The sequence below is a fragment of the Camellia sinensis genome, chromosome 3, assembly GCF_055761805.1.
Source record: "Camellia sinensis isolate YWXY chromosome 3, ASM5576180v1, whole genome shotgun sequence".
In the NCBI taxonomy this organism is placed as follows: domain Eukaryota; kingdom Viridiplantae; phylum Streptophyta; class Magnoliopsida; order Ericales; family Theaceae; genus Camellia; species Camellia sinensis.
Window position 1 is genome coordinate 217375126 of NC_138963.1, and position 16973 is coordinate 217392098.

Here is a 16973-nt window from a genome sequence, read left to right on the forward strand (position 1 = left end):
TACCACTGTCTTCCACACTACCTGTAACACCCGCCTTCGTAATTAATTGTTATTTACCTTGAGTATGTGCTTACATGTGTTGATGATGGGAATGTACTCCCTCTTTTGGATGTATTTTGGCAAACTTTTTGTATCTTGATATACAGATATGTATGTGTATATATATATATATAGTAATGCATTTTGTCTCATATACGTTTTCACAGCTCGTTGGACGTTTTCTTTTTTGCTATATTAGCTTCCGCTAGCCCCGATCATTTGATTGGTACAAGAAGGCCTTGGTAATCACGGATTACTAGCCAGTTACGACGCTAAACCTATAGGGGCAGGTTTGGGTCATGACAGAGTGCTATCAGAGCACGAGTTATACCGCACACACAAGTCCAAATGAGCTATAGGATTGTAAAACTGCATGGAGTGCTTGTGTTAATTGTTTTTGATAGGGATTCGAAATTCACTTCGCGATTTTGGCAAAGTCTACAAAAAGCGTTGGGGACCAAATTAAGACTGAGCAGTGCGTACCATCTGCAGACAGATGGCCAATCAGAAAGGACAATATAGACGCTTGAAGATATGTTACACATGTGTGCACTGGACTTCCACAGAAATTAGGAGATACATTTGCCTTTAGTTGAATTTGCTTACAATAACAGCTTTCATTCAAGCATTGGCATGGCACCATACGAGGCTCTATATGGCAAGAAATGTTGGTCACCGATTTGTTGGGCTGAGGTTGGAGATAGACCATTATTAGGACTTGAAATTGTACAAGAAACCACTAAGAAAGTGAAGTTGATCCAACAACGGTTGAAAATAGCGCAAAGTTGACAGAAAAGCTACGTGGATGTGCACAGATGGAAGAAAGAATATGAAATGGGCAACCATGTTTTTATCAAAGTCACTTCAATGAAAGAACAGACCCGTTTTGGAACCAAGGGTAAATTAGCACCTCGGTACATCAGACCTTATGAGATCATTGAGAAACTTAATCCAGTGGCGTACCGGGTAGCCCTACCTCCTGATATGGAGCACATGCATAATGTTTTTCATGTTCTATGTTATGAGAATACCTTTAGGATCCTCTGCATGTCATTGAACCTACCCAGGTGCTTGTCAATGATGACTATACAAATCATGAACGACCCATCCGGATTGTTAACCGCTGTATTAAGAAAGTGAGAAATAAGGAAGTTCTATTGGTTAAAGTGGATTGGCAAAACCACAATGGACGCTATGCAACTTGGGAAAGAGAAGAAGATATGCAAGAGAAGTACCCCGAGCTTTTCCCATTAGATCCTACATTCTTCATGGAAGAAGGTAATTGAGTTAAGAGGACCAAACGTCCTAAAAGGGAGAGACTGTAATACCCGTCTTCTTGAGTATGTGTTTACATGTGTTGATGATGGGAATGTACTCCCTCTCTTGGTTGTATTTTGGCAAACTTGTTATATTTTGATGTACAGATATGTATGTATATGTGTATATATATAGCAATGAATTTTGTCTCATATACGTTTTCACAGCTCGTTGGACGTTTTCTTTTTTGCTATATTAGCTTTCGCTAGCCCTGATCCTTTGATTGGTATAGGAAGGCGTTTGATAATCACAGATTACTGGCTAGTTACGACGCCAAACCTATAAGGGCGGGTTTGGGTTGTGGCATTGCCTTCTCCACTTCATCCTAGATTTGGTAGAGAAGTCAGATGACTTAACAGAGAGAGAGAAAAAGAGAAAAAGAGGAAGATCGACGACAAATTTGGCAGATCGGTGGCAAATTTAGAGGATTAGTGTTCTTCTTCCTCTCTCTCGACAAATCTACGTCATATGGTGGCATGGCAGTGGTTTCAGTGGCAGTATTGGAGTATGACCCATTGGTTGGAGGAGATTGAATTCAACACCTGACTTGCTGCCAAAATCAACGAACCTGAAATCACTGCTGAAACACACATCTTTCTAAATCTTGAAACACACATCTTCACTTCACATCTCTCTCTACATATATATTTCTATATTGATGTGTATCTATCTAGGACTGTATGTGTGTTGCTTGGTCCAAAGCTATTGGTACAAAAAATTTGAACAAATAGAAAATAATTTTGACAGATAGAATTTTTTTTGAATAGATATATATATAAATTTGAACAGATAGCCAATGAAAAGTTGAACAGATAAAAAAAGTCAAATGATAAAATTGAAAAGAAAATGCTCTCTAGAACTTCTCACCAAACTATTTTATAAAGTGTGGATCTCTCACCAATAAAAAATATCTACTGAATCTAATGTCTTATACACTTCTTAGATTGGATTTATCACTAATTTTCTCTTTATTTTATTTTTCAAATGTGGATTAATTTTCAATCCATAAATTGTTATGGACAAATTACACTAATAGGTTTTATATTTTTGTCCTTATGTTATTTGATTTTTGTAATTTCAATTCATTAGATTTTGAATATGAATTTTTGATTTTGTCTCAATTTAGTCCGATTAATTATAATTGTTAGTATTTTTTTTTTATGAAAAATACGCACATAAGTAGCATGTGTTGTACTTTTATTGGAAAAATTATAAATTTATTCAATTCAAAATGAGTTAACCTTAATTAATTTAGTAATCATTTGTTTTCAAAAGCCCTAATAAACAATTTCAATTGGATTAAATTGACATAAAATTTAAAGAGCAATGCTACATTAAATTCTTACTAACAATTTTACTAAAAACATGCATGTCCAAATATCATTAGATGTTTAAATATCATTACATTTTTAATAAGCAGTCACATTTAGCCTTTTGTATTTTTATTAAGATTTTTAGTAAGATTGTTAGTATATGTAGAATTATTCAAATTTAAAATTAAGAGTTAAAATTGAATTAATTGAAATTACAATAACCAAAATAACATAACAAATAAAATATAAGGACTATTAATGTAATTTATCAAATTAAGAAATTATTATTTTTCTTTTATATATAATATATTTTATTTTTCTACATCAACATTATTTTCTTAAAACGCACTAGTCTCCCACCGTAAACTCTTCCATCACATGACATTACATTTTTGTTTTTACTTAATATTTTTATGATAAGACAAATTGATGGGCTGGAATGATATTTTTGGTTTCTCTTCACACTGTGAGGTTTATTTGGTATGATGTAGTGCTTACTCAGGAGCTCATTCACGCAAAGAAAATTGTGTGGATCAAATATTAATAATTAACCACATGATCGACAAATATGATTATGTGATTATTGATATTCATTTTACTTAATTTTCTTATGATTAATTTAGTGGGTTAACATATAGGCAATCACATTTGTAGAACAAAGCCTACTAGTGTGAGTAGCTTTTTTTTCTTTTCTTTTTTTTCTTAATCAATTGATAAGAGAGTAATTAGAAAGGTAAAAAATATTACATCATCAAATAGTTCACTAATTCACAATAATTATCAAGCCCACTAAGCCTAAAAGCCAACAACCATTGCTAATTATATACAACTCTCATAATGGAGAATAATTATGTGGTCTTTCAAAAATTTTAAGGCCGTAGTATACCCATCTAATAGCAAGAAAGATATACTCTTTTTTTCTTCTTTATAGAAAAAGATATACTTATATGGCCCCAATAGGAAAAATGTAGCAAGAAATGTGTACTTACATGACCTAAAAAAATATGAATAATACGGAAAAAATAATAAGGGAATGTTACTTAGGCAAAAAAATTAGATTTACTTTTCAAATGTAATGATGTTGTATTGTATTTGAATATCTAAATCAATTTTTTCTCTATCTCGTATCATGGGATTTAAAAAATAAGCTTAAAAAATAGGTTTACAAAATAAATTTATATATTACTTTTTAAGTATAATAAAACATATTGACTACGTAATCATGTGATGTTCTCATGGGATTTAGAAAATAAGTTTAAAAAATAGGTTTACAAAATAAATTTATATATTACTTTTTAAGTATAATAAAACGTGTTGACCACGTAATCATGTGATGTTCTCAAGATACTTGGTAATTCTGCGTAATAGAAGAGAAATAAATTATCATAAAAATTATATTAAATTCATCTTCACAAGATTTTAACTCACAAGTCCACGTCATAAAAAATATTATACGACTTTCAAACGAAATGTCATGATTACCCGCATCAATCATCTAAGCTATTAACGTGAGTGGTTAGTATAGTTGACAAGTCAACATTATTCTGAATTTTTTAATTTTAGAAATCAATAAACCAATCCTCACACCACAAAAAAACATATTATACAATGTCATGGTTACCCGCATCAATCATCTAAGCCGCCATTAATGTGCGTAGGTAGGGGTGACTTCAAACGTTAGTTAAAAATTAATTTTTTTAATTTTTTTATGTAAGAATTAATATAATTTAAAATAAATTAAAAGTTGATTTTGACTTTTATTTTTTTATTTTTTTTTATATTCTCAAATGGCAGCAGTTGACAAGTTAACATTATTTTGAATTTTTTAATTTTAAAAATTGAGAGAGCACAATCATCACTTGCTTAATAAAATAACCAAACCATTGAGATTACGGCCTCTTATGATAATTGGATTAAAAATTAATTTATTAATTTTTTGACATTTTAGATTGTATTATCTTTCTAATCTTATCATGCTTTCTCAAAAAAAATCATGAAATTTCTTGACTTTTTAACCAAAAAACCAATTAGTCCTCCATAGAATATTTGCAAGGAAAATAGTCAAACTTCTTGTAATTCTTTCCATGAAGTTTCAATTGTCAGTATCAATTATCTTAAGAAATTCCAACTAAACACGATAAGAGTTTCAGATTTATTTATTTATTTATTTCAATTTCTCGGTTAAATCATAAACTCCAAGCAACAAATAAACATTTAGTTTATATACACTGTTTTTGTGGATAATTTACCCGAAACATTAAATCCGTACTAATAATTTTACTAAAAACATACATGTCCAAATATCATTAGATGTTTAAATATCATTACACTTTTAATAACCAGTCACATTTAGCCTTTTGTATTTTTATTAAGATTTTTAGTAAGATTGTTAGTATACGTAGAATTATTCAAATATAAAATTAAGAGTTAAAATTGAATTAATTGAAATTATAATAACCAAAATAACATAACAAATAGAATATAAGGACTACTAATATAATTTATCAAATTAAGAAATTATTATTTTTTTTGTAAATAATATATTTTATTTTTCTACATTAACATTTTTTTCTTAAAACTCACTAGTCTCCCACCGTAAACTCATCCATCACATGACATTACATTTTGGTTTTTACTTAATATTTTTATGATAAGACAAATTGATGGGCTGGAATGATATTTTTGGTTTCTCTTCACACTGTGAGGTTTGTTTGGTATGATGTAGTGCTTACTGAGGAGCTCATTCACTCGAAGAAAATTGTGTGGATCCAATATTAATAATTAACCACATGATCGACAAATATGATTATGTAATTATTGATATTCGTTTTACTTAATTTTCTTATGATTAATTTAGTGGGTTAACATGTAGGCAATCACATTTGTAGAACAAAGCCTACTAGTGTGAGTAGCTTTTTTTTTCTCTTCTTAATCAATTGATAAGAGAGTAATTATAAAGATAAAAAATATTGCATTATCAAATAGTTCACTAATTCACAATACTTATAAAGTCAATCAAACCTAATAACTAATTATCAAGCCCACTAAGTCTAAAAGTCAACAACCATTGCTACTTATATACAACTCTCATAATAGGGAGTATTTATGTGGTCTTTCAAGAATTTTAAGGCCGCAGTATACCCATCTAATAGCAAGAAAGATATACTCTTTTTTTCTTCTTTATAGAAAAAAATGTACTTATATATGGCCCCAATAGGAAAAATGTAGCAAGAAAGGTGTACTTACATGGCTTAAAAAATATGAATAATATGAAAAAAAATAATAAGGGAACGTTACTTGGGTAAAAAAATTAGATTTACTTTTCAAATTTAATGATGTAGTATTATCTTTGAATATCTAAATTAATTTTTTCTCTATCTTATATCATGAGATTTAAAAAATAAATTTAAAAAATAGACTTATATACTATTTTTTTAAGTAATAAAACATGTTGACGACATAGTTATGTGATGTTCTCAAGAAACCCGATAAATTCTACCTAATAGAAGGGAAATAAATTATCATAAAAAATATATTAAATTCATCTAATAAGATTTTAACTCACAAGTTCACCTCATAAAAAATATTATACGACTTTTAAACGAAATGTCATGATTACCCGCATCAATCATCTAAGCTATTAACGTCAGTAGTTAGCATAGTTGACAAGTCAACATTATTCTGAATTTTTTAATTTTAGAAATCAATAAAGCACAAGCCCAACTCTTTAATAACCAATCCAATCACAACCTCACACCACAAAAACATATTATACAATGTCATGGTTACCCGCATCAATCATCTAAGCCGCCATTAATGTGAGTAATCAGGTGATTTGAAAAGTTAGTTAAAAATTAATTTTTTAATATTTTTTAATATTTTTTTTTATGTAAAAGTTGATATGAATTAAAATAAGTTAAAAGTGTACTTTTGATTTTATTTTATTTTTTAATTTTTTAATTTTTTTTTAATTTTTTATATGTTCTCAAATGGCAGCAGTTGGCAAGTTAACATTATTTTGAATTTTTTAATTTTAAAAATTAAGAAAGCACAATCCTCGCTTAATAAACCAACCAAACCATTGAGATTACGGTCTCTTTTGATAACTGGATCAATTTTTTTTTTTTTGACATTTTAGGTTATATTATCTTTTTAATCTTTTCATGCTTTCTCAAAAAAATAAAAAATAAAAATCATGAAATTTCTTGACTTTTAACCAAAAAAACCAATTAGTCCTCCATGGACTATTTACAAGGAAAATATTCAAACTTCTTGTAATTCTTTCCATGAAATTTCAATTGTCAGTATCAATTATCTTAAGAAATTCCAACTAAACATGATAAGGGTTTCAGATTTATTTATTTATTTTTTTCAATTTCTTGGTTAAATCATAAACTCCCAGTAACAAATAAACATTTAGTTTATATGCACTGTTTTTGTGGATAATCTACCTGAAACATTAGATCCTAAGGGGCTGTATACATTGTTTTCCAAGTTCAGAGTAGTAATGGATGTTTACATCCCTAACAAGAGGAGAAAGGCAACTAGCTCACGATTTGGATTTGTAAGATATAACTATCCAGTTGCGGCGTGAGTGGCTATTCAAAAGGCACATGGCACTTGGTGTGACTATCGTAAGATCAAGGCAAAGATGACAGAGTTTAGCAAGGTACAAAGCAAAAATGGGAAGTAGCAGGTGCTGTAGAAAGGTGAAGGTACTACAGTCTAAAGAAATCGTGTCAACGTAACCAGTATGCGTGATACTGTGCAGAGCTATGTTGATGTGGTAACTAAAACAGGGGCTGTGACGGATAATGTGCTAATAGTTAAAGCAGAAGAGTATGGAAATGGTTGGCTACATGGGAGCCTAGTTGCTAAACTCAAGCCTTTTCGCCTTGTATCTGATTTCAACAAAGAACTGTCAAGCAGGTATGGAACTGATGTTCAGCTCAGAGAGATTGGAGGCAAATCGGTGATTCTCTCTTTTAAATCAGAGGTGACAATGAGGAGTGCAAGAAAGGAGTTGGAGCACTGGGCCTATGAATGGTGTGAGTTCATCACACAATGGACTAAGGACACAGTCATTGAGCATGAAAGTGTGGCATGGATTAGTTGTTATGGAGGACCACTCAATCTTTGGAACTCTACCAATTTCAAGAATATAGGCATGTTATGGGGCGATGTTATTGAGATTGATAGAAATACACTAGAAATGTCATCTCTATGCTGTGGAAAAGTAAGGATAGCAACCAAAGTGTTAGTGCATTATATTGTTAGTGTATTCTATGTTGTTATTAGCTGTAAAGTGTGTCCTAGCTGATCATGATGTCTTTGCTTTCGGTTGCTTTTGGGTGCATTGTTTGTAAACTTCTCCTTTATAAGGAGCTCCTGAACCATTGTACAAAATACATTCAATACATAAATCAATATACATAATTCATTCTCTCTGTATCTCTCTCTATCAATTTATCTTACATGGTATCAGAGCCAAGTTAACAACCTAGTAATTTCGCTTCACCGGCGGGCGGCAGCCTCGCCCTAGCCGCCCGCCGGACGATGAGAAAACTAAGCACATGTCTCTCAACCAAGTCTTGAACCACACTGGTTAATCATATACAATAAGATGGCAAAAGGAGGCAAACTAACCAAGCTCAAGTCAGCAAACAGCTCAGCAGCCGCTCCACCTACGGCGGCTCCGTCGTCACCGCCTCCTCTTTCCACAACAACAACGACAAGATCTCCAAAGCCCCCCACCCCGTCTACGTCGGCAAGTCTCGCCGTCGCTACCTCGTCGGCTCCGACGTCGTTGACCACCCCGTCTTCCAGGAGCTCGTCGAGAGGTCCGGCGACAACGATGGATTCATGTTCCTCTCTCTCTCTGCACCTGGGCTCTCTCTCTTCTCGGTGGATCACCACCGCCGACCATGATCTGTGGAAGTTTGGACGCAACTGCACAGTCGGCTCGCATGTTTGTTGCTGATGGTGGTGACCACGGCTGCCTTGAAGAGCAGTGTGCGAACTGGAACACGTGTAGCTGGTTTCTGGTCGCTGTGGATCACTGGAGGGTCATTCCTTCAGACAACAGTTGCCTCTTCAATGCTGTTGGGTATGTTATGGACCATGACAAAAACAAAGCTCCCGAGTTGAGCCAGGTTATAGCTGCGACAGTGGCAAGTGATCCGACACAATATTCTGAAGCATTCCTTGGGAAGCCAAATGAAGAGTACTGCACCTGGATTCTTGACCCAGAGAAGTGGGGAGGTGCCATAGAGCTTGCACTATTAGCAGATTATTATGGACGTGAAATTGCAGCATATGATATCCCAACCTTGAGATGCGATTTGTATGGACAGGGAAAGAACTATCTTGAAAGGGTTATGCTCATTTATGATGGGCTCCATTATGAAACACAACCGCCCAAGCGTGAAACTCCTTGAAACACACAGCATCCACTACCCTTTTCTTATTATTATATCCACTTTTTCCTTTTAAAATATTCTTCACCCTAAACCATAATCACACCGCTCCACGGCCCAACCTTTATTTTCCTTCTTATCAAGCTTAGCTGGTCTCACTTTATTTAAAAAAAAAAAAAAAAAAAAAAAAAAACAAAGAGCAGGAACCGATACACATGATCTGCACACCTCACACTGTCACTCACTCTCTCTCCTTTTCTCCTTTCCACCCAACCACTTGTTTTTCTTAAATATTTCACCCCACTCATTCTCTCTCCCACTACATGGGTATTCTCCTCCTTTGTCTACGACTCCAATTTCCCTTTCTTTTTTTTTTTATTTTATTTTATTTCTTTCTTTATTTTATTTATTTCTTTAAAAAAAAAAAAAAAAAAAAAAAAAGAAGAAAGGCAGAAGCCGAACTGCACACTAAACTCCTTTTATTCATGCTGGGGATCCACCCCGATCACCATTTTACACAAAACATAACAAAAAAAAAAAAAAAAAAAAAAAAAAAAAAAAAAAAACCAACACACAAACCACCCACATCCACAGGTGGGATTTTTCTTCTCTACTCTGCCGCCGGTCTCTTCTTCTTGCCTCCGTCCTGAGCGGCCCTTGACGGTGTTGCCTCCGTGTTTCCCACTCCACTGGGCACGATCACTACTCCCTGCTCCTCCACTGCAGCATATGGCGGACCTCCAAATCGGAACATCACGGTGGCCTTCCGCTTCAGCTCCTTGTTTTCTGCCCTTAGCACGCTTATCTCTGCTCGCGCATCCTTATACATGCGTTGGAGCAGAGCCAGCTGGGAGTTTAATTGCTGCACCTCATTTGTCCTACTCTGCAGCCGGTGCGACAAGTTTGTGACCGCCGTCATGGACTCCACACATGCCTTCAAAGTATACTGATTAGCCTCCACATCCGTTTGCACTGCCATTTTTTGCTCCACCGACTGCATCGGAAAGTTCAACGGAGCAAACCCAGTGGTGTTTGGTTGAGGTTCACGGGACACCGCACCAGTTCTCTCTCCTGTGGACTCGTTGAGATCGGGAAAGAGAGTAAGCAGCCCGCGGGAAGACGAAGCCATTTTTTCTGGGCAACAGAGTGTTATAGAGAGTGTTACAGAGTATCTTCTCAGCAAAACCTTCTCAGCAAAACGAAGAGTTTTTCAGAGGATTTTCGCCAATTGTTTGTCTTCGCCTCTGCCTCAGCTCTGTCTTGGTTAAATAGCCGCGGCAGCCACGCGCATCGCGCGCCTCTTCTCGCCGACAAACTAGCACGCCTTTTGATGGCACGCCTTTTGAGGGTGCGGGCACACCTTTTGAGGGCACGACTTTTGAGGGCTCGATATCTACATCCGTGTATATTTTTTTTTTTTTTTTTTTTGGGCAGCCTATATACACACTCATACAGTGTCTTTTACACCGGTCAGCTTTATCAATCCCTTTGTTTCAACCTCAAATAGGTTTCTATCTTCACACCTATTTGAGTTTGAGGGGGGGTTATACACAGTATCATGTATAAGTCGCTCATGGCGCACTCCCTAAGTCGCCCCCTTGGTGCACCACTACAACGGTCCAACATGACCCCATAAACTGTCTTCTACAACGGTCTGACACGACCACACAGTGTCTGCTACAACGGTCCGACATGACCCCGTAAACTGTCTTCTACACCGGTCCGACATGACCCCATAAACTGTCTTCTACAACGGTCCGACATGACCCCATAAACTGTCTTCTACATCGGTCTGACACGACCACACAGTGTCTGCTACAACGGTCCGACATGACCCCGTAAACTGTCCCGACATTGATTCCGGTCAGCTGCTACATCGGTCCGACATGACCCCGTAAACTGTCTTCTACAACGGTCCGACATGACCCCATAAACTGTCTGCTACATCGGTCTGACACGACCATACCGTGTCTCCTATCCTGTTTTATTTTATTTATCAGTTTATTTTTCTATTTTGTTACTCTCTTCAAACTCAAGTTGGTTTGTGCCTATCCTCCTTGAGTTTGAGGGGGGCTGTTAGTGCATTATATTGTTAGTGTATTCTATGTTGTTATTAGCTGTAAAGTGTGTCCTAGCTGATCATGATGTCTTTGCTTTCGGTTGCTTTTGGGTGCATTGTTTGTAAACTTCTCCTTTATAAGGAGCTCCTGAACCATTGTACAAAATACATTCAATACATAAATCAATATACATAATTCATTCTCTCTGTATCTCTCTCTATCAATTTATCTTACACAAAGTATTGGGATGCATTAACCAAGTGATAAATCTGGATTGCAAAGGCAAACTTCATTAGGTCAGAGTTTGTGAAGAACAAGTAGTTGCTATAGAAAACCCAAGCAACTCTGATCTTTATCTGCGGGATGACACTTCTATTAATGCAGGCATGTGGGATGAGCACTATGTTGACAATGGTGAAATTCTCATGGAAGATAATGATGATGTGACAATTACTGATGAGGTGGTGCTAGAGAGGAACTTGGGAGGTGACATGTGTATTGAAGGTGCATCAAAGGAAAATGAAGTGGAAGGTAATGATAGTCTCATGGCCATCTCTACAATAAATGAGACAGCTACAGACTTGGGCAAGATAAGCAATGGAGGTGCATGCATGAGGAATGAGACAACCCTATCAGAAAGCAACGACTTTATTGTAGAAAGTGAAAGCCAAAGAGTTGATGGCAAAATTTTTACTTCTGGTTTTTTGAAAAGCTTCAATGGGTCAGATTTACTTCGGCCCAATATGAATTTGGAGGTGGTTTTAGGTCCAGTCCAGATTGATAAATCAAAATCACGCCAGGCCTCAATCAGTTCATGGGCCTAATGATGTGGGCTTAATACAAAGTGATGACCCTATTAACTCTGGGTTGCAAAATCCCATAGTCAATGATCCATTATTACAGCTGAAGGATGTTGACTCTAGAAGAGAGGTGGTAATTAGTAAAGAAACAGAGGCTAGAAGATGCCATCTTCCAGCAAAGACAATCCTTCCAGCAAAGCCAAATCCCAAGAAAGTTATAAGGAAAACAAAGGCCAAGGCAATTGGAGTGCAAGATTCAGAAAGGGTGTTTTACTCAGAGGTGTGACTCACGCATTGTCAGACTCAATCTTATTGAGCAGTAACTCGAGCAGAGGAAGATACCTTTTCAATGAGGCACAAGCCACCCTACAGTTGTTGTTCTGTTTTTTCTTCTTTTGGTTGCTCTTGATTAGCTTCTCACCAATCTTGGGTCAAGTGCTAGCAAATGATTATGTTTCTTTTGCGGTGCCAACCTAGTTGGGATTGTGGAGGATAGCTATGATACTTTGTGTACTTCCCTGATTTGTTGATGTAATTTTGCATATACTTTGCTTTTATCATCAATAAATTTTTTTTTTGCTGATAAAAAAAAAAATTAGAGCTGATAAAATCTCAATAAATGTGTCATAGCAAGAGCTTCAGCAGGAAAGAAAGGAAAGTAGAAAAACTAATTTATGTGATATGATCCATGTGATGTGCAGGAATAGATAAAGAGATGATTATGGTGGGTTTGTGTCCTTGTCTAGCGGTGGAGAGGAAGGTGGCAACAAAAACGATAGTGGTGTCACCAGAGGAGGTGAGAGAAAAAACAAAGACGGTGAAAACAAAGAAAAAGACAAGACAAACAAAATAAGAATTAATCTAGGGGTTGTGACACTTCGGTAAGGCTTTGGGGCGGAGGTAAGAGAAAACAAAGAAGGTGAAAACAAAGAAAAAAACAAGACAAAACAAAATAAGAATTAACCCAGGGGTTGTAACACTTTGGTAAGGCTTTGGGACATAACCTTTGAGGTTTTAGGTTCCACACTTCCGAGGGCCAATTCCTAGGGATTTGGTGTAGTGGTCCTATATAGCGATCTAGGTTTTACCCCGACCTTTGTTGTGTTTCGGACTCGGGTTTAGTGGTTGTATGTTGTTGTCTGTATCTTGTTTCCATCATTTAATTCCTTGTATCTGAGTTTTGGGGTGTGTTGGGCGAGTTTGAAACATGTTGGTTGTGAGTTGGTGCAAGGGGTTGCTGTCCAAGTTTTGGTCTCTTCGCTCGAGCGAGCCTCGTTGGTGTGTCTCTTTGCTTGAGCGAGCACTCTTGTGCTTGAGCGTGCGTCTGTGTGAGTGGCAGACCTGAAGCTTCGCATTGTTTGCTCAAGTGACGCTTCTTGTGCTCGAGCGAGGTCCTTGTTGTGTCTGGTCGCTCGAGCGACAAGTCCTTCGCTCGAGCGAGCCTCGCATATATCAGTTCACAGCAGCGTGTTTTTACACCATTTTTGAACCTCTTCTTCTTCCAAAACCCTAAATCGAAAGTCTCTCTCTCTAAAATACCCCTTATCTCTACAAATACTCTTGATCTATGGTCATTCTATCCTACTCCCTTTGTTAAAAAGCTAGAGCATTGCGTGGGCTATCTTTTGATCTGAAAAAAAGTATGGATTTGGAGCACCTTGAGTTTCTCTCTTCTTCTCCTTTGAGTTTCTCCATTTGAGGTAGGGATAATCTACTCATTACTATGAGCTTTAACATAAATATTGGTCATTTTGTATAAATGGTTGGTTTGTGTGAAGTTAGGGTTTTGAGTTTGAAATAGTAAAAGAGGGGTTTTCTATTTTTGGGCTCTATATGTATGTGGGGTCTTGAAAAATAGGTTATTTGTGTATAATGGGAGAAAATTTGGCCTTGAGTGCAATATTTGAGAAAGGGGGAAAAATGCCCTAATTTGAATTGAATTAATTATTGGTTGAATCATGAGATAAATGTGAAAATATGAAATTGGTTTGAAAATCATGAAATTGAAGGAAATTGTGATTTGATGGTGTAGTTGGATCAATGAATCACTCACCCTATGGAAAATGTGATATCTATTGAGAAATTTATTTATCAGTTTAGATATATCTGTCTTGGTGGAGGATAGCCATGATTGTTGTAGAAACTGCATGATGATTAGGTGAATTGAAACTAATCAATTGGATTATGTCATTGAATATGACGGTTGTATATAAACATTGAATGTGTTATTTAATTGGTCTTGTATATGACGATGTGTTAAATACATTGTAGATGTATCTTGTTTGGGAGGAGATATGGGTTGTACTCCATTGTTTGGGAGGAGATAGGGGATGGATTCCATTGATAATTAAGTTGGCCGGAGTGTCTAGGATAAAAGTCCCGAAATCTTATATATATATTTGGGTGCCGGTTCCCTCGGACGTAGTTCCGTAAAATGGCAAGATAATGGAAGTGTATGAATGATGTTTATGATTGAAGTGTTAATAATATGAGTTGTAGTCTCATTTTGAAATATTTCGATATCAATGAACTAAGTCAATGAATTGATTTGGATGAATAAATAGAAGTGGATTGAAATATGGATGTCAATATTGATTGGTCATGGAAAGGGTGTACGTTAGTTTACTTGTGTTAAACATTTATCGGATGCTAGTGTTTTAGTTAATTCCCATATACTGTTTAGCATATCTCTACTGGGGTTTGGCTCACCCTACTTGGGACACCATTTTGCAGGTACAAGGGACATGCCGCCTCCAAGGTCTTAGCTTGGGAGGTTTAAGAGTTGAAGGCTCCATTTTGATGATTTATTTTTTGATGTTAAATGTAAACTCAAGCTGAGGGCTTTATATGTAAAAGAGTTAGAACTCTTCTTTTGCTGTAACCAAGTGATAACTTGGAAAGATGTAAGCCCTTAGGGCATTTACTTTATTATTAGGAGTTAGAATTACATGCTATAGTTTCAGGATAAACATCAATGAAAATGTAATGCATGTGATATTTTTTTGTAAAGGAATATAATACTTTTCTACTATGTTTATGGATCTTATGCATGATTGTCATATGTCTTATTTTGAGGGCGTTACATCCTAGGATGGTCCTCTGAGTGTTGGATGGCCTGTATCTGGGGCTTGGGTGTGGGGTCGAATCTTGGCAGCTATACTCTCTGACTGAAATGGTGTGTGAATTGTAGAGTCGATGCACACAGCCAAGGTTTTCCCCTCATCCTACTTCGGTTAACGGACATTAGGTAGTTGATTCCGAAATTGACGGAGGACAAGTTTGGTAAGTTTTACTCGTTAACCAAAAAAACACAAAAAAAAAAAACAAAAAAAACAAAAAACAAAAAATAAAATACAAAAAAACAAAACAAAACAAAAAGGAGAGAGAAAGAGGGTCATCAAGTCACTAATATTTTGGTCTTGGAAAGGATTATTTGTAATTTTGTGTATTAAAATTCTGAGGGTTCTCTCTCTAGAGAATTTTTACGGCTTTTCACAGCCATAGAAAAGGGGCTATTATACAATCCCATCTCTTCCCCTGGGAACCTTGATGCCTCCCCTGGGCTATACTAGTGGATTTTTGTTTTTTAGGGGAGATTTATGTTTTTGAGATATCTCCTCTATGTTATAGAGTCTAATCTCTTGGGTTATCCCTACTCTTGCTTCAAGATTTGCTTCTACATGATGGATGGAGTGTTTTTTGGTGTATCCATTTTTGTATGTGAGCTTTCATAGTGAAAACTAAGAACCCACTTCGATTTTCTAGATTTTCTATGAAATTTTTCCTTCCTTTTCTAGATTCTTGTTTGTGTATGCAAGATTTTATGGTGGTTATTGTTGATGGGTAAATTTCTATGTGTTTTTCTGGAAATTCTTGATTTGCCATTAAGAGTGATGTAAAAAAGCCCTGAGTTTGTGGGCTCCCATGAGGTGTTTATATATGTTGGAGATGGTATTTTTGTTCCAACACAGCCAGAGTTTTGGTTGACCGATCTTCATGTGTGCTTATCGTTGCTGCTGCTGAATTGCTAGAAGGATGCTACAGTGTTGTTGTTGCTAGTTTGTTCAAATCCATGCTAGGTTTGTTCCAAAACCCATGGGTTGGGTTCGGTGAAAACCATGGTTTGGTTTTCTTGTCATAATAGTGTTGATTGGACAAAACTTTATTTAAAATTGATTTATTCAATGTGTTGTACTGTTTTAACCTAACTCCGGACTTATCTAAATCCATTTAGTAGATTATGTTGTGAGTAAGTATTTAGGAGTGTTTCCTTTTTTGAAGGGTGTGTTGCCTTTAGGTATGTAATACCAGCGACGGAACCAGGATTTTATTACTGGAAGGGTCAAAATTTGAATTAAAAATTTTCACCATATACAATAGCAAATATATATATATATATATATATAATATGATATGTAAGTTATGGAGAAATTTACAATGTGCATCTTTTCAAACGATGCACATTGTAAAAAAGTTATGATTTTTTATGATGAACGTTATAATTGTTTGTGATGTGTGTTATGACATTTTGTAGTAAAGTTATAAATAACGAATTTATGATGTGCATCCTAAAGTTAGGAATGATAATTTTATGACATTTTGTGATTTTTGTTAAGATACTTTGAGATTTTGTTATGACATTTTTCAGTAAAAAAAAGTTATGACTTTTTTAGTGAAAAAGCTATGACATTTTGGATTTAAGTTATGAAATTTTGTGAAAAAGTTATGAAAAGTATATCATATGCACCTTTTTGAGGGTGCACATTGTAACATCTCCCGCAAGTTATATATACACACACAAAATAAATAAACAAATCAAAAACTATGGAAGTAATTTGGTATTGGATGAAGAAGTTTTTTTGTGCAAAATAAAAAGAGAATGCAAGGTGGGAGAAAAGTGAGGTACATAATTTTTGTTGAAGCAAATAGTATATTTCATAGATGGAGGGGGGTCATGGCCCCATACTCTTCTCCTAATTACATCCTTGATTATAACATTTAATTTTTTTATATAAAATATATGATTCA

General features: G+C 35.4%; 1 protein-coding gene across 1 annotated transcript; it reads left to right on the forward strand.

Annotated features, from left to right (window-relative positions):
- The first annotated feature begins 873 nt into the window (after positions 1-873).
- LOC145822229 (uncharacterized) lies at positions 874-1685 on the forward strand. Its single transcript, XM_082918841.1, has 4 exons — positions 874-1005; positions 1077-1317; positions 1464-1467; positions 1589-1685. Exons 1-4 carry the CDS (start codon positions 874-876, stop codon positions 1683-1685), a joined length of 474 nt encoding a protein of 157 aa, XP_082774967.1.
- Positions 1686-16973: the final 15288 nt, after the last annotated feature.